At 34.0% G+C, this 24,544-nt stretch overlaps 1 protein-coding gene across 1 annotated transcript in view; it reads left to right on the top strand.

Annotated features, from left to right (window-relative positions):
* Positions 1-24,544, top strand: part of LOC129255544 (ras-related protein Rab-27A-like) — a 78,120-nt gene that overhangs the window by 39,410 nt on the left and 14,166 nt on the right. Inside the window, exon 2 of the mRNA XM_054893892.2 lies at positions 6,726-6,808. Within this exon, the coding sequence (XP_054749867.1) occupies positions 6,726-6,808 (83 nt within the window). The remainder of the gene's footprint in view (positions 1-6,725; positions 6,809-24,544) is intronic.

The following is a 24,544-nucleotide window of genomic DNA, read 5'->3' on the forward strand; positions in this document are numbered from 1 at the left end:
AGGATTCATTTTCCCAAATGAGTTTTTCTAGTTGAATGAATATTGCATCTTTTTCCATTTTGATAATGAGAAATAAGCAAAAGGGCAATTATACTTTCATATCATTGTTCATTCATAGATTGAGAGAGATAAAAACTACATTGATGAATGAAAGATAAGATGGCTATGTCAATCTAAGCCATTCACGCTAAGAAAAATATGGTTTGTGTATTATATCAGAAGAAATTAAGGAGATAATAAAGTAAGGGTGAAAGTATAGGATTTTTTTTATATGTGTAAATATGTCGTAATTGCTGTAATGATAAGTTTGCGCAGCAAGAAAAAAATAAAGAAGCAGATAATGGTTTATGGAAAATAATTGTTTTTAGGAAAAACTGAATTGAATTTGAAAAACAATCCATGTTTTTACATTAAAGTTGAATTAAGAAGGGGGTGAGTTTCCATAAATATAGGTTCTACATACAATATATAGTATATATAAGTTGTTCAAACACATAGCATGTCACAATAATCCTCTGCCTTCTCGATATTTTGCTTTGAAAGTCTATGAAATTAGCCACCTGTCAGAGCCCGAGAGACGAGTGTACAGAAAAGTCACTCGGAGTGTGACGTCACCGGGGGGAATTTAGTATAAGAGGTGCCTGAATGTCACACAGAAATGCTATGCAGAGAAAGACAGATATTTTACAATTTTTTTTCAAAGCAACTCAAATCAAACAAATAGGACTGATATGTACAAATCTTTACTTTCCCTGTATAAAAAACAGTATGAATAACCACCATGAACTCTTCAATCATGATGTAAGATAGCAAACAGTGAGTTATTGAATGATATTTTCACTATTTCTCATTTATTTTATCACGATGTTCAATCAAGTGAGTAGCTGGAAAGTAATTCCGGCGGCTAGCTCAGCGCGCGCTGAACGCATAATACTAGTACACACAACACCCAGGCATTGAGTGTACTGTTATGGTCTGGTATGTCGACTTAGTTCATGGCCGTGCAGCGATCCCCTGGCGTTTTTTCTTCTTTTCTTTTGTCTTTGACTCCACTTTTATATCCTCTGGATCATTTCCACTCATAGCTCATTCCACAGAACAATCTTGAACCAAACGTATAGTATTCTTTCTCGGCCTTCTGAGTTGTTTTCTATATTTAATTACGCTAGGGGTCACCGTCACACATACAAACGCAATTCGGAAGTGAGTTGAAGACAGAAAGATATATAGTAATTAGTATACATCTCTATGGTTGAAGACAACAAGAACGGTACGGTAGCTCGACAGCTAGCTGCGCCGGAGCGGGCGGCCGGTCGGCACAAAGCAATTCCGCAGCCAACTGTGTTTTTTTGCAAGAGCCGCGTCACACGCGGATAAATATGTCATAATAACACGTCTGCTACGTTATCGACTGGTGAGAAGATCTCGATCAAATTTCATATTATTCACCTTGAAATTATTCCTTTAGGGTCTATGGTATCATTCTGAGGGAATTCACATATTTGGAATAATAGTACGGCCACAAATATTTTTATCATTTCCTCTTTGCAAGTTCTATGGCTCGCAGATACAACTTCAACTGCAGTTATTCCATAGTAGTACACAAAACGGCACTGCCTTGTTTACTAAACCGGGACCGAATACCCCCCGGTGACGTCACACTCAAAGAACACCCGTCTCGGTAGGCATTGCAGGAGCGAACTCAGGGAAAATGGGTAGGGATAAATCGTTCAAATTCACTATTTTGAAAAAAGAAAATGGGGGGTCGAATCACCTATTAGTGTTTGGGGGGTTGTAAGGTTGCTATTAATGTAAATATCTCAATATTTGGAATCGTCTTCTTAATTCAACTTTAAGAGGACTGTGCAGATATGAAATAGGCTATTCTGGAATGATTGGGGATAGTTTGAAAAGGGATGGTGAAGAATAATGTAAGGATATGGCAGGCAGCTAGGTAATGATATATGGTGACTATAATCTACTTTACACCTATATGTACATTTGCATCACATGATCATTCCATCAACTTCATTCTCTCATAGAGTAAGTCCATCGGAATGCACAAGGCAAGAAAAACAAAATTTGGGTCACTATTCTAAAAAACATGCATGAACTTTAATCCCGCTTTCAAGTTTGTAGTAAATGATGGGTGGAAAAGGGAAAATATTGTAAGCATATGAAACAGAATACCTCTCCGGCCTTCAGGCATTTTCATTCCATCTGCCAGACGATGAATATTCCTGTCTAAGAAACCATTTTTGAAACAAGTGAAATATGGATAAAGTAGCCTGTTTGGCAGGAGCAACATTTCCCAAGTGAGAGAAGTAAGAGAATCTCATCTTCCTGTCGCTGTAGAGTGAAATTGCCTTTATATTGAACATAATGAATGATTTTCTGACACCATGATGTGCCCCACTCATTTAAAGCAAAAAAGTCCAATCAATGCCACATTATGCAAAGCTGTACATTATTTACCAATTTAATATGGGGAATGTAGTGGTCTAATTAATCATGCTAGTTGATAGTATTTCTAATGAGATAAGTAAGTTGTTAATTGAGTTTTAATAATGAAATATATGACAAGAGAAAATGATATTCTCAACCATTTCTTTGCATAGTGACGTGATCTGCTATGTGTGATGCTCTATAAAATAATAATAATTATCTAATTTTTGTGTGAAAGTACTTACTTGATATTGGTGAAAATATACTTATATAATCTTGATTTTGACTAATATATTCTGAACCAGACCATGATTTAGACAAAAAAAAATCGAAAAAAAGTGCATGTTATTATTTTTCATTTATGAAGGTTTGGACAATTTTTCAAATTAACTCTTTAATTTTGCTTTTATCATTATAAGCATTTAAAGTTTTCAATTATATTTTTGGCAATTGGGCTGCAGTGAATGACAATTTCATGTCTAAAATGAGCATCAAAGCACAGAAGACTATGATGGTGTTATGCACTTGTTCTTGTTTTGACATAGGAGTGCATTTCCTATCAACCTAATCAAAATTTTGACAAGTTTTAAATTTTGCATGCTGATGCTTGTTAACTACAAAACATTTTTTTTACTGAGATAGCTGATTGACATGAAATGATTGAGACTTGATTTTGCACCCAGGAACATTTCAACAGTTGTGCGTAAAGTTGTACGTAACTGACAAATAGCTTCATGAAACAGTCGCCTGAAGCTACCAGCCAATCCTCACTTGGTTGAGATATTTAGTACTTGAGGATGCTAATGTTCTGAACTGGACCAATATTGATACCTAGAGGATCCTTGGTGCGTAGGTAGACAGCAGGAGAATGTGCAGCCTATCTCCATCAGCCCAAGTTGTTACATTATCCTGATTTATCTTATCCAGGAACCATGCAATCCTGATCAGAACAATCCTGATATTATTTTTAATGTATGACCCAATGATCTTGCTAATTCTTGCGTTCAATTTTTAGAATATATTCCTGAGTCAACTACATGTGATACGTCCATTTATGAATTTGTTAATGGGGATTGCATGCAGACTGGATGTGGCTCATTTCTGTTTGTGAAAGGTCTCTGACTGGAATCTGCACTTTATCCCCTCTTGATCTACACTTGACTTGCTAGCTAAACTACCACAGTCCAGGGGTTAGACTATATCTTGGACTGAAGGAATGGGGTTTCTTGAGATAAAGGGCTGGGCTTGGCTGTTCAGCCTCGAATCTAGAAAAAATGGGGGCTGATGGAGAAACACCTTTAAGAGTCTGGATCCAGCATCGATTTCCTCACCTGCCTACCATTATAATTGACAATACAGCAGCTGACTCGGAATGGAAGCTTTTAATTTGTAACAAGTTGGTACAATGGATGACTATTAACCCATTCCATCTTGAAACCAGACAGATCCTGTGTTACGCCTGGTGTTGCAACGGAGGTATTGAAAGATGAGTATGCTCATATCTTGTTAATAAAGCGACTCAGCTGTGGAGATGATGATCTATTCAGGAAGGAGTTTAAGACAATGATGGTTGATTGATTAAGTGCATGGTGAATACCAAATTCATATTATTTTAGTAAGCACTGTTAATTAAATGGTAGATTTTTTCATTTACTTGTTCTCTAAACTAGTACATTTATTATCTCAACTCATGGTTATTTTTTCAGAATTCTCAAATTTATTGATTTTTAAAGCAAAGTATAGAAGTGTATCTTCATGTTGTAAATATTTCTCAAAAAGATATCTAAATTTTGTAGAAATGAGCAAAAGACGTATAACTCCCAAATGCTATATTTATTTAATTATATTTCCCAAATCTGCTGCAAATTTTACCACAACAACCTTTGCCGAAAGTGTTCAAGAATGATACTGAAAAGGCTGTTTTTAAGCCTTGAATTCTCTTCTTTCTATATTACCATATAGTATAAATGACTTTCAGTTTGAAAAAATTTCAAACATACCTGTATATCCTTGAATTTCTTGCTCTTCATTCTTTGGTTTTTAAATCGCTCATGTAATGCCATTCTATAACTTTTGAAATATTATGAGATGATCTGTAGAGGCCATCTATTGTGAACTTTGTAAAACTGTCTGGCTGTCTAGACAAATTCTACAGACTGCAACACATTGTGTTTTTGTGTAATAGAAGGAGTTTGTTTTCAAGTCTGCTGTATTATGTAGAGATGTAGAGACACCAAATGTTCAGAGAGGTTGCGTATGGATTCACATGAATATTTTGGTAGTAATGCAATTTACAGAATTGGCATTGTGGTAATAAGATTGTAACTCGTATTCATCATGACTATGGAAAAGGCAGTTTGAAGAGATAATACATGCACACAGTTGAATTTGTTGTCAATGGACAGATATTTTCTTCATACATTACATGAAGACCTTGAATTATGTTGTTACTGGCTTTTCATAGAGATGGGATTGGATTCAGTAGTGAGACAATGTCCCAAACTCATCATTATTCAGATTGTGTCTTAGTAAAGAGTCGGGTCAAGTTTAAAACAAGAAATCATCATTTTGTAACCCTATTTTGTTATTTCAACTCCAGACCAATCCAGTGTACCCTGTAAATCCCAAGAGAAGTAGGAGATAGCATTTCTGAGACATCAGAGTTCTTAAGAGCTGTCCACCTACTCTCTGACACTCTTTCCTTGTCAGACAATATGGAGCCTGGCATGAGAGTCATGTCACATGATCGCTACATGGGCCAGTTACAAATAAATGTCTAGAGTGTGTTGAGAAAAAAATTTGCATGTTTAATTCTCAAGTCAATGGGGAGAGGAAAAGTAAGGCACGTTTGTGACTTGCCTAGCAATATGGAAACATTGGTAATGCGATGAGGCAAAAACTTTGTTGCTTTAAAAAACCAGGTCATACGTGATCTTATGAGGTACATCAGGTCTTTCTGTTTTACCTTCTTAGCTTCTCATTCTGTGCAAGTTTCGTTCTCTTATTCTTACCTCTCTATTAAGCTTATGCTTTATTTATGTGTCTCATATGTTACTTCTCTTATGTTATAATATGTTTTCCTCAATTTCAAACACAATTATTAAATCTAGAATTTGTTGTATCATTATGTTTATCATTTTTGTGTTTTTTCTTTATTTTGCATATTTTTTCTCCTCTCTAATAATTTTTTTTAAATCTCTCTCTCTCTTTTAGTTCTCTTTCTCTCTTTAATATTTTACCTCCTCTCTCAACCCTCAGATCCTCTTCTTTGTCTTCTTCTTCATCTTCTTCATCCTGTTCTTCCTTATCCTCCTCTTTGATGACTTTGAAAACTTTAGTCTTAAATTCTTGTCCATGGCACCTTTGCTATCTGCCTCTAATGAGGGTAAATATTGACAGGTGCATATCTAGCTTTGATAACATACCTCTTACCCTTTCACTCAACAGATCTTCAGGGCCCCGTCTTACAAAGAGTTACCATTGATCCAATCAATCTTAACTCTATGGAAATCCATCAGTGTCATACTTTTTTATACAGAAAATTGCAAAATGTGCTTTGTTAACAAAGGATAACACACTAAATTGTTAAGAAATCAATGAATGTATGGATATACATTCATATCTAGAAAAGTTTTTGAACATAGATGCATTTTTCTATATTGACTTTCCATAGTTGTGATTGATTGGATCAATCGCAACTCTTTGTAAGATGGGGCCCTGAAGTAGATATTCCAATTATCACCAATTGGTTTACTCCAGAGTTTGTAAAATAGATGATAGAAAACTTGTATTTATTACTTATCACAAACGTGATGGAATGTACCTGATTATCTAATGAAGATGTAAAACAAGTTAGTACATACACATACACACTCTTTGTTATCATCATCATCATGCACAGTAAATTGGCCTGACTGTTTCAGATTTATGACGAATTACTCTCTAAACAGTGCAACTGTAATTAATGATGTAATGAGTTCACATGAACACTGTAACCCAATTAATATAACCACAGATTTTTCATTGACTGTATGCAGGGAACACTCAAGAAAGATGGGCTTTTCATTGGCTTAACTCTTAAAATGCTTAAAACATTCTAAGCATTTTGTAGTTCCAATAACCCCCAAATTGCTCTTGGTTTAAAACTATTTTGGTAGTTTGAACTTTGAGTGATCTTTATTAGATATGAACTAAGAAATATGATTGTGTTTATCAGAATTTGTTTTCTTTACTATGAAATGGTTTGCATATGGCTTTATTTTTTTATATTTTTTTTACAGACACATAGACCTAAAGGTGCAGATCCTACAACGAGAGGCCAAAGAGTACATTTACAATTATGGGACACAGCAGGTCAAGAAAGGTAAGATTAATCATCCATTTCATGAGAAAATAAAACAGGTTGGGTTTTCCCCCTTTGCCTACAAATAGTCTATTCAATTACAACAAACATATATTTTTCTGAAATGTACAAATCACCACCTACCATATTTCCCTTTAATATATATATATACCATAGAATTTTCTAGCCCATGTTCTTTTAAAAGAAAACTTATAAGAAGCTTTAAGTGTCAAACATTTGCATACACTCTAAATTCCAAGGATTTGAAATAAATCCAGATCGGCTGTGAATAGTGACTAGCCGAATTTTGAATTTATTTTAAATCTTAAGGATTCAATTTTTAAATAAAATTCAAATATTTTACATTTATATTTAAATCAACAAGGTTTAAATCTAAATCTAATAATCGGCTGGTTACTATTCACAGCCGATCTGGATTTATTTTAAATCCTTGGAATCTTTAGTGACTAAAGATTCCAAGGATTTAAAATAAGTTTTAGTGTACACTGTATTCTTCCTGTGAGTTTATATGGATCTTTTCATGTTTTAACGGTAAGGAACCTGTTAAATTTATCATTTCAAGACGGTTTGTAATCCTTTGAGAGCCAAATGTGATGATAAATTTATAATGTAGATTTGCATCACATTTGGTTATCCATTGGCCATGGTTTCAAATTAAACCAAGTTCAGAACATGGGACAGACTATGTTAAGTTTAAGTAAAGGGAATTACGTGATTTAGGTGATAGTTGGGTTTTATTGTGTTTATAATGTTGATTAAGTATTTAAAATAATATGTACTTGTGATATGTGACGCATTCAGAGCATAAGAATTCTTGTTTAAATAGTATTTATTAGACACAGCAAACTCAAGCTTGGGTTTAAAGGCGACCGCACACCTTACGATTGGTCTGCGACCCGATTTCAGAATAAAATGTAGTAGAATTTGATGCTAACATTGAGACTTAGAATATCTTACTGTGTAATGTTCTAAATCATCGTACCAATACCTATGTTCAAATCTGTGACTATGCTATCATCCTTCTTAGAATAAAAGCGAATTTAATATCTAGTCGTAATGACGTCATAGCAGTCGTACGATTGGCTACGATTTGAAACTAATTTGGCCTTTACTCCGAAATAAAGGCTTGCAATCTTTCAAAATGGTTATATTAGTATTTTTTCAATTAATTTAAACCTCAAAATAAAATGATATGTTCCATTCACATTTTCAGAAAATGAGCAAAATGCGATTTGTTCCAAAATCGAATCGTGAACAGTCGTAAGATGTGTGGTGGCCTCTAGATTAAACATTTACACAAACTTCGCCATTAGAGGTTTGATAAATGAGTGCTTGGAATCCCCATGAGTGGGGTGAATGTCAATCTTTTAAGTTAGATTCAGATGATCTTTTTGAAAATACCACTGACATTTCAAGCTATTAACACCCACAGAAGATATGCATCAGCATTTGTTTACTCCCTAGGAAAAAAGTGAAAATGTTATCTTGTTCTGCATGACTTCAGACAGATAAATCATGAAATGTCAAGAGTAAGACATTTTTTCAGCAGACTCCAAGCTTTGGAATATGTTGTGGATGGAGCTGTACAATACTGCAGTCATAGGCAAGCCATCTTTTCAAAGCTTGAGTGGCTCTGATGTTCTGATGAATCTAGGTCTAACCTAATAGTCACATCAATTATGAATCCAATTGTTAGCAATCATTTGCTAATGAACTAATTGATTGAAATAAATTAACTGTTGTTCATGTTGTGTATTTTTATGTATCTTCAGTATGACTCCTACTATTTTCATACTGATTGTTGTTTTTAAAACTACTATTTTCTGTGCTTGTTCTTGATACACAAGCTGTGATGGCGATTTAAATCAACAATTAAAACAAATTATGGGGGTAATGTATATCATGTGAAACTCGTTACATATTCAGGAAAGCAACATCGGTCTAAAGACTCAAATATTTAATTCCATTTAAAGGGGCCAAGAGCCTAGTGGCCACATAATCTATATTTTGAACATCAGTATATTCAACATAATAATGGGTGAAGTTAACATGATAACAGTGATTCCACCACATAAAAATATTGATATAACATTGACAATGTGGGGTCTCTGCAGCCCTTTTAAATGGGGATGGATCATTTTATGTTTTATATTAAGAGGAAGATTGGGACAAGTTCTCTTCATTGAATATGCACATTTATTGTACTCTTTATATTAAACTGGTTCTTTCTTTGCTAAATAAATGCAACTCTAGAAATAAAAAATCACTGGTGTAGCCCACTCAGTCCTCCTCCTCACACCAAAGTAAAGAATCTAAAAGAAAGCCTTGGAAATCTTAGAACAGGATTGGCAGAACTCAAGCTTTGCGTAAATGTCATGAACCATTCAGAAGTAGGAAACCCAACAAAGAATGATTTCAGATAATACTGGTTTGAACTGAAATCCAGTGATCAGTGTTTCAATTGAAGAAGTCGATGAACATCCGTATTATTATCATGATCGGCAGACTTGACATTTTGTGTGGGATCTGAATAGCATGATATGATGATTATGGTGCAGGTGGGTTGTTCCATCATACCTTTCATGTTATCGTTTGGCTATAAACTATTGTTACACCCCTCAGAATGGTGTATGGAGGTTTGTAGGAATCAGTGTACTTTGGCGATGGGGCAGTGGATCACATATTGTGCATTGAATTCACCCAATACTCATGAGACTTTGTATACACATTTGTCTTGAAATCAAGATATGCGATGCGGTTCACATCCGGCCCGAAGGGCCAGATGAGCTTATGCCGTGGCATCCGTCGTCTGTCGTCCTTCCACAATTTCAAAATGCTTATTTTTCGCTATTTCAAGTCCGATTTCAATTCTGTTTGCTTTATATGATAGCACTAGGTGGGGGATTCAAAACTTCTACACAGAATTTTGAAACTCATTAAATATGCTAATTTATGCGCATCTTTCAAAATTCACAAAAAATGCTTCTTCTTTATTTGTTGACTGATTTTGAATTTTTTGCTTCCATCTGGTAGAGCTTCATGAGGTTCACCAAACTTCTACACAGAATTTTGAAATTTTGACTCGAACAATTTTTATGCTAATTTATGCAAAATTAATTTATGCATATTTTTAGAAATTCACATAAAATGCTTCTTTATTTATTGACCGATTTTGACTTTTTTTCTTCCATCTGTTAGAACTTCATAAGGTTCACCACAATTCTACACAAAATGTTTAAATTTTGAGTAGAAAATTATTTATGCTAATTTATACGAAATTCATAAATCACAAAAAATTCCTCTTCTTTATTTGTTGACTGAATTTCAAAATGCTTCTTCTTCATCATTTCAAGTCTGATTTCAATTCTGTTTGCTTTATATGACAGCATTAGGTGGGGGATTCAAAACTTCTACACAGAATTTTGAAACTCATTAAATATTCTAATTTATGCATATTTTAAAAAATTCATATAAAATGCTTCTTCTTTAATTGTTGACCAATTTTTGATTTTTTTTCTTCCATCTGGCAGAACTTCATGAGGTTCACCAAACTTCTACACAGAATTTTTGAATATTTGGTAGAAAATTAGTTATACTAATTTATGCAAAATGTATTCATAAATCACAGAAAATGCCTCTTCTTTATTTGTTGACCGATTTTGATTTTTCTTTTCCATCTGGTAGAGCTGCATGAGGTTCACCAAACTTGTACACAAAATTTTGAAATTTTGTCTAGAAAATTATTAATGATAATTTATGCAAAATGTATTCAAAAAAAAAAAATGTTTTTTCTTCTTCATTTGTTGATCAATTTCAATTTTGTTTGCTTTATATGATAGCTCGAGGTGGTGATACAAAATTTCAACAAAGAATTTTGAAACTCATTAAATATGCTAATTTATTCATATATTTTCAAAACTTACAAAAAATACTTCTTTATTTGTTGAATGATTTTGATTATTTTTGTTCCATCTGAGAGTTACATGCACCAAGGTTCTACACAGAGTTTAGAAATTTTGACTAGAAAATTATTTATGATTAATTTATATGAAATTTATTCATAGATCACAAAAAATGCTTCTATGTCATTTTGTCATCAATTTCAATTCTATATCCTCAATTTATGTCACCAATATAATTTGCTACAGTGTCAACTGGGCTGAAATTAAAATTGTGTTAAATTTCGTTGCCAGATGTCGGATGAGCTCCACATCATTGATGTGCTCGTTGTTAATGTGTCAGGTACTGTGTTGTCATGGTAATGGCATAATGGATGGGCTCAGCTCTATGATATGCGAGAAGTGGCAGTCTCAATGCACAAGGAAAAAATATTCATGTACCTAAAAAAACAAAGACAAATAAACAAAAAACAACATACTAACGATCCTATTTTTCCCCTTCTGTTATGGCAAATATTATTGCAAATAATTTTTTAATAGTTATTTTACTCTTAGCTACAAATTTATTTCTATTGCAAAATTCTACATTCATGTATAATCTTCAGAGTTATTCATATTTCATTTTTTTAGAAGTTAACCAAGATGTCTGTTGACTGTTTAGCTTCATTTCAAGAACTAGATGATTTATAGAAAAAAAACCTTTAAAGACCTGAAGAAGAAATACTAATTAAAAAATATAGAGCAATTATCCCTCCAATTTCAATAAAATGCACGTTGGAGAGCAATGTTTGTGCCTCTAGCATTTCTCTGTTGCTCGATCTTAGCATTTGAATTATTATAGATTGCAGGGGTAGAAAACATGTGCAGGGATAATGGCTCAAATTATGTATCTTTTCAACTTGCTGGGAGCTATATATTTAATGTGATGGATGCAGAAATTTAGAAGAGAAAGTGGTTTCATGGCCCCAAGATTCTGCATTTATTTTGACTGTCACTTCTGACTAAAGCTACTTCACTAAAACCATATATCTCTTTCTCTTTATCTCTCTCTCTTTCTCACTTTCACTGTCTGTCTTACTTGAACCCTCTCTCTCCTTTAACTTGAAGCTTGTCGCCAATTAGCACAACAGAATATGTATAAATCCAATAGAGCTGCAATTCCAATGGCATGTTAAGAGTTAATCTCCCCCTGTCTGCTTGTCTGATTCATCGCAATCCCCCCTCTCTTTCTCTCTCTCTCTTTCTCTCTCCCTCCACTCTCTATCTCCCCCACCCCTCTTTGTGTCTCTCCATCTTTATCTTCATCTCTTTGTTATCCATACATTCTATCCCATTTATCTACCTCTGTCTCCCTCTCCCGCATTCTGTCTCCCTTTCTGTCTTCTGCACTCCCTATTTATCGTTTGCTCTGACTAAACTGAGACAGAGCTTTAGGCATCTCGTCAGATTCTCTTACCCCAATCCTAGAAGGTAGCTTCTATTTTCTTTTGTAAGTCTTATACTTTCTCAGAGTCTCTATCAACCACACAAGCTGCACTCCAAGATATTACATTTTGCAATGGCATTCATCCCTGTGTCAACTTGACAAAATCAAAACTCAAACTCCTTCTGTTAGAAAGTACAAGATATGCATTTTCCGTTTCTCGGGAGCTCTCATGTTAAGTAAATGGATTCAACTGGGGACATTTCTCTTTTGTTTTTGTAATGTATGTTGTAACCATTAGTACCCTTTGAATTGCTAACTATTCTCTGGGCCCTGTCATATAAAGAGATGCAATTGATATTTACAAGTAATTCTAACTATTTGTAGACTTCAGTTATGCTTCATGTTTACATACAATTGATTGCCTTTTTCATTGCTATAGGGCCCTTGATGCTTTTATTTCATGTGCAGAGAATTTACATTGACCCGCAATATTAACACTTTTCTTTCAATATTCACTTTTTTTTCTTTTCAGCAAGTGAGTAAGACAGCTTAATGTTTTATTGAGATATTCAAATAACAGTGGGGTGATGGATCTATGAAAAGGGGGATTAATGAAGAAGAGAGTTCCCAATGAGATGTAAAATATAAAGATTCAAATACCAGACAAAGAAAAGGCAGAATTCTTTATTTAGCCTGTATTCCATGTTAAGATACTGCTCAGAACTGCATGGTTCATGTTAATTGCCTCTGAGATGCAAAAGGAATAAGAGTGTGCCCCCATGAAATATATACCGAATAAATATAAGTAAATGCCAAGAGGCCTCCGTAATATTAGCTTTTACATCAATATCATCACGCCAAGATTTACAGCTCAAATGGGAACCAATTGGGGGATTCAGAGGTATGAATTTTCCCCAAAACTTAAGATATGGTAGTGCTGGGGGTTCATGATAATTTTCACACTTAGTTCTCCATCCTTACAACATATTCATTGCTAGAAAAATACATGGCTGGAAAGACCAAGACAATTGCTTGACAATTATATCCTTATTTTTACAAAAAACCAAGGATCAGAGAAAATATCGCAAAAGAGCTCTATGCTTGTAATTTCGGTTTAGATTTCCCCTGTACAAAAACGCCATAGGGAATACAACAACCCTGACTGCAATTTCAATGCGTGCGGTCAGTCAAAACGTTGTATTGCTTTTCACGTGCAAAGTCAATGTAGTGCAGATGGCCGATACGACAGTTTGGCTGACCGCGCACATTGAAATTCTGGTTAGTCAAAACTTATCGCTCTGCTACAGTACACATTTCCAATAGGATTTGCGCATTTCATTTCAAAACTTTATGGCATCACCATGAAAATCCCCCCTCATATCTCAAAAACTAAAATAAATTGCTGCCTAGAAATTCAGTTATGAATAGAATAGGACTTGTACATTCATTTTCTGCAAAAATCTCAAAATCAATTTTTTAAACCAAAATTGACTGATACGACGGTTCGGATAAATGCCGACGAATTGTATTTGCCCTCTACAGGAAATTACCCAGTGGAATTTATGACAACATATTAACATGATGAATAAATTTTGTCAGTCTGGGATATTATGCATGGACATCCAAAATTCTATTTGTGTCCTTATAAATGTTCATATTTGAGTCGAGTCAGTGCATCTTTTTTAGAACCCCTTAATTATAATATGTCATTTTCATTAATAGTCCCATCTCCATTAGACCAAATTCTCATATTGTTCATTTATCGTAGCCATGGCGTATTTTCCTTCAGCAAGAAATTTATCCACACTGTGCTGCACTCGACCCAGGTGAGGTGAATGGGTACCCAGCAGGAGTAATTCCTTGCATGCACTGAGCGCCGGTGATGGTAGCTCGAGGTAAAGCCGGGGTAATAATAGCAGCGCTTTGTATCCTCTGGCAAAAAGCGCTTCATAAATCCAACTATTATTGTTATTATTTATTTCTGATCCAGAAATTTATCACAATCATATTAAGATTAATTGTTTTGGAGTGGCAATTGGCTGGCTATTTCATGGAATATTTTGGTAGATTACAATTTTTGTAGAGAGTGTAAGGTTAATGGAGCTTTATTTTCATGCAGAATCCTCCCAATGTTTTCTTTCTTGAATCTTAAACCTAAATGTAATTCCAAATAAGGCTGATGATTGTGCATACTTGGGCTTGTGAAGAACCTTGGTATTGGAACGTAGGTATAACCGCAGACAAAGTTGATTCATTCTATTTTAGGTACATGTAAAGCATGATGTGGTTTTAGGCTTAATTTCACTGCTCATGACAAATTATTTGTGCATGACATGAATACATATGAGATGGATTAGCATCCTTTGAAAGGAATTGAAGAAAAAAAACTGCTATGAAAAGATTTTTTGTCAAAACAAATATTTGGTTAAGAAATTCTGTTAGATGAAACTTTTGCAATCAACCACAATAAACTTTTCATGACTTCATGAAAATATTATGAAGTGCCAATTTATTAGAGTTTCATCATTTAATTGCATTTGAAATTGAAAATCATGATAACTTGAATTATCAGGTGTGCACAAATTTGTTATATTTTTTTTCAGTATATCCTCTGCAGCATACTGGTAATCATAAAACATTTAAAAGGATTAAAACCTCTTACATTAAACTGCAAGCAGAAAAGGTCATAGGCTTTAGAGAACACAATAGAGCTCAGAAGATGATTTTGATGTTTATTATTTGTGAGAGAAACAGATGTTTTTCCTCATCAAGCAATGATTAGAGCACTTTATGGGATAATGATAGCATGTAGTGATCACATTTTGCAGGTGAATTTTTACAAGAAGAATTGCTTAGTATGGGGAGCTAATAAGGGGTAACTCAATCTTGGATCATCTTGTAGTGGTGAATTTTGAAATAAACTTATCTTGATCTACCTCTCCAGTGTTAAGATATTTTCTGGAAAAAAACTTATTTCATATCATATTAATTCTCATAATGTTTTGCTTAAAATACTGTTGAAATAGACTTTGTGTTACATATAAATTCCTGCAACAGTTTTTTTAACACTTATATTAATATTTAGTTAAAGTAGAAAAAAGTTTGGTGACAAATATTGATAGTGGCATGACACCTATTTAGGGTTTCAACTGAGTGTGCAATATATCTGCAAGTTATAGTAATGAGAATGATTTATAATTTCAATACTTTTTGTTTGTTTGCAACAAGGATGATTTATGGTAAATGTTATGTCATGAGATTAAGGAGAGTAATGAATATAACAGAAAATGTTATCTTGAACTTAAAAGTTAATGAGTGATTTAGTGATTCACCTGACAATTTATCAGTGATTTTAAGAACTGGCATAAACTTTGGCTGGTCTCCAAAATAAAATTTTGAGTTAATCGCATTCAAAGTTTGGATGTTTATCAGGAGCTGATAACTTTGTGATTTTCAAGAAACCAGAGCAATTATTTATACCAAGTTTAAACATGCATGGTGGGGGCATCATGATCTAGCAGTCAAGGCCCTTTTTTCAACACTAGGGACGTGGGTTCAATTCCCAGCCATGGCATGTTTTCCTTCAGCAAGAAATTTATCCACTTTATGCTGCACTCAACCCAGGTGAGGTAAATGGGTACCACAAGAAACAATTCCTCAAAAACCTGTGAGCACCGGAATAGGTAGACTAGCTTAGCCGGGGTAATATAGGAGCACCTTGAGCACCTAACAAGATGGATATGTGCGCTATATAAATCCTATACTATTTTTTATTTATTTTATTCTATCCTATTATAATATGCAAAATTTTGTTCGCAATTCCAATATTATTTTATCGATATTTGAAATGAAGCAAAGGTATGCATTTCAGAAACTTTATTTTTTCCAAAAAAGGGGCTCTAGGTTACTTTGTAAAATTGTGTGTACCATGTGCATAGTTTTTACTGAGTTTTAGTAGCGTAAACCATGGTATATGCCAGTTTGTAAATCTTTCATTGCATTTTAATGCGCTGCATATGCACTGCATTTGATTTAGATTTTTTACCTCTGTGTGCCAGCATTCCGGAGATTGCTAGGAGTCCGACCACTTGACCGAAGGCCCGCGAGACCGACTTTTTTTTTTCCTTCATCAGGTGCCGAGTGGTTTAAAGCGCCTCGTTGCAGCGGCGTAAGCCTGTTATCAGAGGGGCAAGGGGGCAGAGCCAAATATTTCCCGGTAACTCCATCTAGAATTTGTGACATAGCTAGGATTTCAGTTTAGGGGCGGTAGAAAGCACGGGAAGCACGCTCCCTGGGGGGGTGCAGGGAGGGTGAGTGTCCCCCGCAAGAAGCGTGGAAGCTCCGACGTTCCTGTGAATCATTCCTTGTCTGCTCCCTCTCATCTTAATACGTCCTCTGCCTGTTTTCAGGGGGGGGGGTATAGCCAAACTATTTCCAGGTAACTAAGTCCAGAAAGATTTCATTTTAGGGGGCGGTAGTGAGCACGCGAAGTGGCAAAACACTTAATACTGAGTGCGCGAAAGGCGTTCCCTATAATAGGGAATTTTCCCCTCCCGCGCAAAGCACGAAAGCTCCGATGTTTTCTTCAAATTGTTCCTTGTCTGCTCCCGCTCTTCTTACATTCTCTGCCTGTTATCGGGGGGGGGGGGAGAGCCAAATAATTCCTGGTAACTACATTTAGAATCAGTGGTGTTGCTAGGATTTCATTTTAGGGGGCGGTGGTGAGCACGCGAATCGTGCGCTAGTGCCCTTTGGTAAGGCATTAATCCTCAGTACCAGGTCCTTCGGAGAGGACCTTAAGCCGTCGGTCCTCTGGTTGCTTGCTTACAAGCATTCATGCTTTCTTAGCAATCAGGTAAAAAATCACCACCAATCCACCAATGATCTTGTGCATTTAATGTTTAACAAGAAAACTGGAAACATTATGGAAATACATACACCTGGAACATTGAACCTTCATTATTTTTGCATTTTTTTGTGTTTTTATACGGAAAATAAATACTATACTACTATACCATACTACTATGGGCAGGTAGAAGGTCTTAAGTTACCTGCAATAAGGCACTAATTTTATAAGATTTAATGGCAACACCGCCCTTAGAGTGAGAGTGATAATTGAATGGATGGATAAAATTGAAACAGATGTTTGTTGGAGGAGTAACAGCATTGTTTTGTAAGTGACCGATCTTAGAGCAGAAGGCGCAGCTGAAATTAGGTCTGTTTGTATCGATCATGGAGGGCATCTGTAACCATTGTTCACGTTGTAATCCCTCTCAGAAACCAACATAGTTCCTCCAAAATCGAAATACAAAGCTTGTCAACTATTTAAATAGTGAAGGAGATGGAAGTAGTAACTTCACATCAAGCATTAAATTAGCCAAAGGTATTGTGTTAAACCAAAATTTCTAGCTCCGACATCCGTAAGTAATATGATTTAGACCTGTGACACATCTGATAAAAGTCATTTCAAATTTGTTAGCTGTTAAGAAGGTTGTAAATCTTTATCTAGTTAATAATAATAATAATATTAATAATGATAATGATAATAATAATAATAGGCATTTATATAGCGCCATGATCTATCTAGAAATAATCTATTCCAAGGCGCAATGTTTTTTATTATTATTACTACCCCGGCTTTAGCTCGAGCTGCCTTACAGTGCTCAGTGCATTCGAGGAATTAATCCAGCCGGGTATATCGGGTTGAGAGCAGCACAATGTGGATAAATTTCTTGCTGAAGGAAATTATGCCATGGCTGGGATTCAAACCCATGACCCTCTGTTTCAAAGTCAGAAGACTAATCCACTTGGCCACAACGCTCCACATTAGTTGTGTATTTCTGATGATTTCTAACAATTTACCTGTTTTTAAATTTCATTTGCATACTTATTACTTTTGTATTATCAAAATCTACAAAGTCGTTTGTGGCATTTTAATTTTTTTTTAATAATCATTTTTATAGAGATTTACCAATAATACAGGCGACTATTTTCTTTTTGTATTCTATTTTTATATAGAAATAATATTATGTATTACACCACAAATACAGCATGTGTGAATACAACTTCTCCGTGTTTTTAAAAGCAGCAGTCTCTGATGGAATCCCCAATATTGCCTGAATAGAGGTCGTTTGTCTAATTTGTTTTTCTTTCATTTGAGAGGAGGTGGGAGGAGAATGATTAGGATAAGGATATAGATAGCAGTAGATGTATAACCTTAGCTTGTCTCGTTAAGGGATTTTAAAGATGAAAAATATCTACAAATCTGATTGTTTTTTAAGGTGTATTTTAAATACTAGTCAAAGGAGCTTCACCATTATTTTTCTGCTTTTATTAAAGTGAACTTATTGTCAGGGTGAACAACAAGAGTACTATAATGTGATGTTTGGTTATCAATCATAACAATGATAATAATGACTATTGTGATTATATTTTCAGTAGAATTTAAAAATGATAGCTGCTGAAAATAGATTATCAATCATGTTTGCATGAAATAAAAATGATCTGACATGCGCAGGGTAAGTTATATATTTCATGGATGATAGGACTCACAAAATATGAATATTTGTGCAGGATACTCTGTACATACACACATATCACAGACTGATACAAAAAAAAATTGCTACAATATATTGACATTTATCTCATCTAAAAATTTTGAATATCAATCTTTGAAATTATCATTGCAGAAAAATTAAGTCCATTACTGTTCAGTGATGTGGAATTGATTTGAATTTTGAACATTTTCCCTTAAATTAAGTGTGCCCTACATTTCTAGTTGCAAACTGCAATAATCTTGTTGGAAAGTATGTCACTAATGGGGAAAGAGAAAAACACAATTTATCACAGTCCTTAGGGCTTTATTTGCTTTTTGCAATGAAGTGCATCCAGTCATTCTCCTGGTTCTTCTGCCTGTTCCTTCGTACTGCCAATCGAAAGAGGATGAAATCAGCTTAATACTGCAAACCAGAAAGTCACCTCACAGGGCCCCCATCATATTATATTTAAAGATGTATTTTGAGGATCTATGTTTAAAAGATGAAGAAACAAATGAATGTGGAATGAAGCACGAGTTTCATATTTCATTTGAAATTCTGCAAATTTCTTCAATCTTGAATGTGATGCCATGACTGATCATATATCAATGCCATGATACAGACTTTATGAAATGTCATTAATGGATATTCTTTCCTGAGTGAACATACATGTATTAAAAATGTTCTGCATGTTGAAAAATGGTTATGACAATTCTAGAAATATAGGATATCAATTGAAGTTCACTTGGAATAGAGCTTTTACATTCTACGGTATAGTTGAAAAATGCATTTTGATTGGTGGAAGTAGCCTACATTATAGGAAGCAGCAGAATGATTATATCATTACAGAATTACTTTTACCAAAAGAAATTGCAAAATCACCTGTAAAGATTACCTATGCTTAATATTAGCAAATGTTACTTTACCCACGGGTGAGTTTAATCAAAAATTTAGATTGGGGGTACGGGGTGGAGATAACTTAGCCCCACCCTGTAATAGTCAAGTTTGTTGGTGTGCTTTCAAATTTCATTGATACAGGATTTGTAATCATCCCCGCATACCTTCCTATACAGAATTCAAATGCTGAGTGAATGCAAAATAGCATATGATCTTTATGTAATTCACTATCTCAGCGATTTCTGCCTTTCATGGCATTATATTTTCAAATTAACAACACTGCCATCAAGCAATGAAACATTCTCCTTCTTTATGTTGCTGTTGCTGATCATGAAAGAAAAATCCAAATTATGAATAATAATTCTTTTTAAGGACAAGTTCATCTCAACAAAAATAAAATAAAGAAAAAGAAAAAAAAGAAAAATCCAATAAGCAAAACACTGAAAATTTCATCAATGTACAATAGGAAAGTTATGATATCTTTAAGTTTCACTTAATTTCACAAAACATTTATATGCACATCCTGGTCGGTATGCAAATGAGGGGACTGATGACATCACCCACTCACTATTGCTTTTGTATTTTATTATATGAAATTTGAAATATTCTAATTTTCTCATTGTCCTGTGGAAAAAAAAAGTTTTGTTCCTCCCTTGAACATGTAAAATTACCATTGTTTTGACATTTTATGGTTCATTTAAATTGGTCCTTATTGCCAAAACTGTAAAAATTGAAATAATGTTTAATTCAAACAATAGAAAACAAAAAAATAATGAGTGAGGTTCATCATCGACTCTCTCATTTGCATGTCAATGAGTTGTGCATATGACTGATTTGTGAAAAATAGGCGAATCTGTAAAACGTCATAATTTTCTTATTTTACATCAGTCTGATTTTGATGAAATTTTTAGTGATATACTTATTTGATTTTCCTCTATTGATTTGAATCAACAATTTTCTGGGAGGACTCGACCTTTGAATGAGATCTTGAGGCATTGACCTCTCATTCAGTGCAATACACTCAACACTGGATTAAGGATTATTGAAGAATTATAGTGGCTTGGGAAGAGGCAGAATAACGATATACTTTCCTATATAACACATGAAAATGTAAAGACAATAAAGGCATAATATTGCATCATGACTCATATAGTTTGACGATTAAGAAATCAGTTCATGTTTAATATCAAAATTGTAATAATAACCACTCTATGAAATTAAAAAGTTGATGCTGTGCATTTTTATATAATCATACAGTCTGCATTTACATGTACATGTACATGTAGCTTGAATTAGTCATATGTGTATTATAGTATATCATAATTGCAATTAGGTGAAGTGATGAATCCAAGTAATGAAATTGACTTATCTATTATGCATGTATTGATATCAATAATATTGTATTACTAATTGATTTATTAAGTGTATTTAAATTCTGGAGCTGATATCAAGTTCTAATGTTGGCAACTGTGTAACTGCTTAGATATAGTGTCAAATGATATTAACATGCATTATTGTTTTTTATGATGATAATTCTTTAAATCATAATGAATTTTAAAAGAGTGGAACCTGGACTCTTTCTCTTTCATACTGCATAGAGCCTAAAGACCATATCAGAAGCCAAAACAAAGAAGTATTTCTGCTTCAATTGATAAAATTCCAAGGTTTACATCTTTTGTGGCACTCTTTTATATGTTGCTTATTCAGCACAGCATTTCAACCTTTTTATCTATGTTCAGTTCATATGTAATAAAATGGCTGACATAGCAGTAAAAGTCAAATATATCACAAAAATATAGTCTATAGTTGGAGGTTTCATTCATTTAAGCATAATGATATAATTTAAATATATCATATTAAATTTTCAAATATAATTTCTCTGCAAATATTTATAGGTATTTTAATTTGTAATCTGGTAAAGAAGAAAATTATCAAATTTTTTTACATACATTCCCAAGTCTTTTTTCAAATCAAATTTATCCTCAGATTAATTATCCTGCTAAATTTCAAGTTAAGATGCATTTTAGTTTGGGCTCAGGATAATTCATCCATGAAACTATACCGTTACATATACCGGCACTAGAATGTACTTCATGGGCCAAGGCCACATTTTGCTATCAAGTAAATCCCTCATATGGGATTTCTTTAATCTCAAGATTAATAATCCCCAAAGAGGGTTGATCAGGACATAAACTCAAGTTTGAACAAACCTAGACTGATCGAAAACGGTCTTTATACACCATGTTTCAGCTATAGACACCCTGTTTGAGCATGACCTTACTATAGATATCCTTTTACATCTTGGGATCATATTTCCATGCTCTCCTTGCTTTATACTTTAAGCTTTTTATGCCTCCATCCATCTAGAATGGTGCTGGAGGCATTATTGGTTCATGAGTTTATGGTAGCAAATTGTTTCAAAGTAAAGGTTAACTTGAGGATATCATTTGGGGAAGGTGAGACTCGGTACATATAATGCAGTAAACACCAGCGACCTTAAATGAGAGTAAGGGTTTATTAGATTTTTATGTTCAGGTGAAAATGTTCACATTTTATATTAGTGATTGTCAATGTGTGTGTCTCAAAATGTTGAAATAAAACATATGGATATCATTTTTATTTAAAAAAACAAAAAACTAAGAATATTGATTGAAGTTATGGCTCATTTTGATTAAAAGGAGAAATATGAATACTTACTGGATATGATATCATATCACCTTGAGTGAAAACACACATGTTTTCATAACTTGAGACAATATTTGATCATGGATTTAATATTCATGGCTTATAATTGGCTTCATTTTTAGAGTTTTCAAAAGTATGCCTATTTCATCTGCATGCCAACAATTAAGCATTTTCTTTTTGGGCTTTCTGTGCTGTATGTGCATCATGCATGCCACTAAATAAAATTACTTTGGGAGAATGAAATTTTCTTAGCACTGTGTCGTGAATTTTACAAAGGTATAGCATGAATTATCTGTGTGCTATAATGGCATAGCTGATGTGCCACCAATCTATGAAATCCATACCCTTATACTAGCCTTGCAAACTTTAAGTAGCATCATCAGATTGATTTATTTGTAATATTTCAACGTTAAATTCATGCTGGAAAAGATTATTTATAAAGGCCTTGAAAGTTTCATGAAATTGTACCAATCAAATAAAACAAAATCAACTGCTACTATAGAATTCAGATTGTTCATTACAAAAGAAGGCTGGATGAGAAGTACATGTATTTATTTACTGTATTTGGCATTTTATTGGCCAAAAAACATGGGGAAAAAAGAAGGAAATAAGTACATAATGTTCAGGTTATTGTGCTTTTATTTCAATTTTGTGTATGGAAAGGTCAATAAGTCTACAACACTAGTTTTTTTTAGGCCTTAGAGAGTGTCATTAATAGTGTAATTTATCATTATAGTATTAACATTTGAACCTCATTTTATTACTCATATGACCTGGAATCTTTTACAAACTGATCAAATAAAAATATGTATGGTGATTGTTGCTCTTGAAGTTTTTAACGTGTAGATATAAATTCATATAGGTTTGATAGGGAGACTTTTGCGGCAGACTACAGTATACATGCGTCCTGTTTGAGATGTAAACATCTGAACCTACGAGGGGGTAACACAATCCCATTTTTGGCTCGCTGTCTAGGAGACCCCGCTTGCGATTGATGTGAGGGCATGGGTTTAGTGTCATGTCTGTTGTGTAGGCGCATTCCTGTTTTCTGCTCTGCTGCAATAAACAACAAGTACCCCCTTTTCCCCATTTGCTCTGGCATTTTTAAAAATGCTAAAACCTATTTTGTACCCTTTTCTGTATTCCCTGTGCTGTGTGCCTGCATTCATTGGAAAAGTGCAGTTGGTCATAGAATTTAAAGGTATCGTTCAACTTGGAACGAACATTCTTCAAATAAGTTACACTAAATTGAAGGAAATCTTTTTCAATTAATTTCTTTTACCATTATATATATTTTCATCAGTATTCAGAATTGTTTGTGGTTTCAATTTTTGATAACCTTCTGTAGAAGTATTGAAATGTTTAATTAATTGATGATTAAGTTATAGAACCTTATTTTCCAATGTCACCATGTATAATTCAATCAGTAGGTTCTTCCTTTCCTTATGTTTGGTGGGCCTCTCTTTGAAAAGAGACATGGGGTTCTCACAAATCTATTGTTAGCTTCACGTATGCTCTGCAAACAGAAAAAAGAGAGGAGAATGTCTGCAACATCCCCTAGAGGTTCTCATCACAAATTCTATCATGTTGATCAAATGAAAAGTTTGTATGTCTCAAACAGGTGCAAGGTTGGGATGCCTGAAGGCAGAAGAATTGATCAGAGAAGAAAATTACTGTAACCTGTAGTTCCAATATATCCTGTACAAGGTGCAATGGAACACCTACCAAGTTTACCTAATTGTCTCTTGGAGACTTCCTGAAAGCTTGATTCTTGTTAACACAAAAATTGTGATTGATTGATTAATTGACAAGTATCACAGATATAGGATTAGGAGTAACAAATATCCTGACAGGATAGCCGAAAACACAGAAATGGCACATTTTCAAAAGGCTCTTTAAATCACCAATATCAATTCTCCATGATCCTTACTATTTCCACCTCAGCTGGAATTCTTTTTATTCTCTCCGATAGTTGAATATAATTATCTGAGATGGTAGTTCTGTAGTGCTCAACCAAATTTAATGGTTTAATCGTGAGACAGGAATCTAGTACAAATGAAATAACTTGTTTATGATATCATTATGGTTTTAATGCTTTTCCACTTGCACTTCAAATTATTGAGATATTCTTTGCTTTGAATATACTCAATAAACTTACATAAGGGTATTGGTAATTAATTGTTCAAATTTGATTAGAAACTGAAATGCCATGCTACAAAGAACATGAAGAATAGCTTTAGATTTGCCATGATAAGAAAATATGAGGCATGAGTGCTACCTTGGACAATTTACT

Source organism: Lytechinus pictus, chromosome 3, assembly GCF_037042905.1.
Source record: "Lytechinus pictus isolate F3 Inbred chromosome 3, Lp3.0, whole genome shotgun sequence".
NCBI classification, from domain to species: domain Eukaryota; kingdom Metazoa; phylum Echinodermata; class Echinoidea; order Temnopleuroida; family Toxopneustidae; genus Lytechinus; species Lytechinus pictus.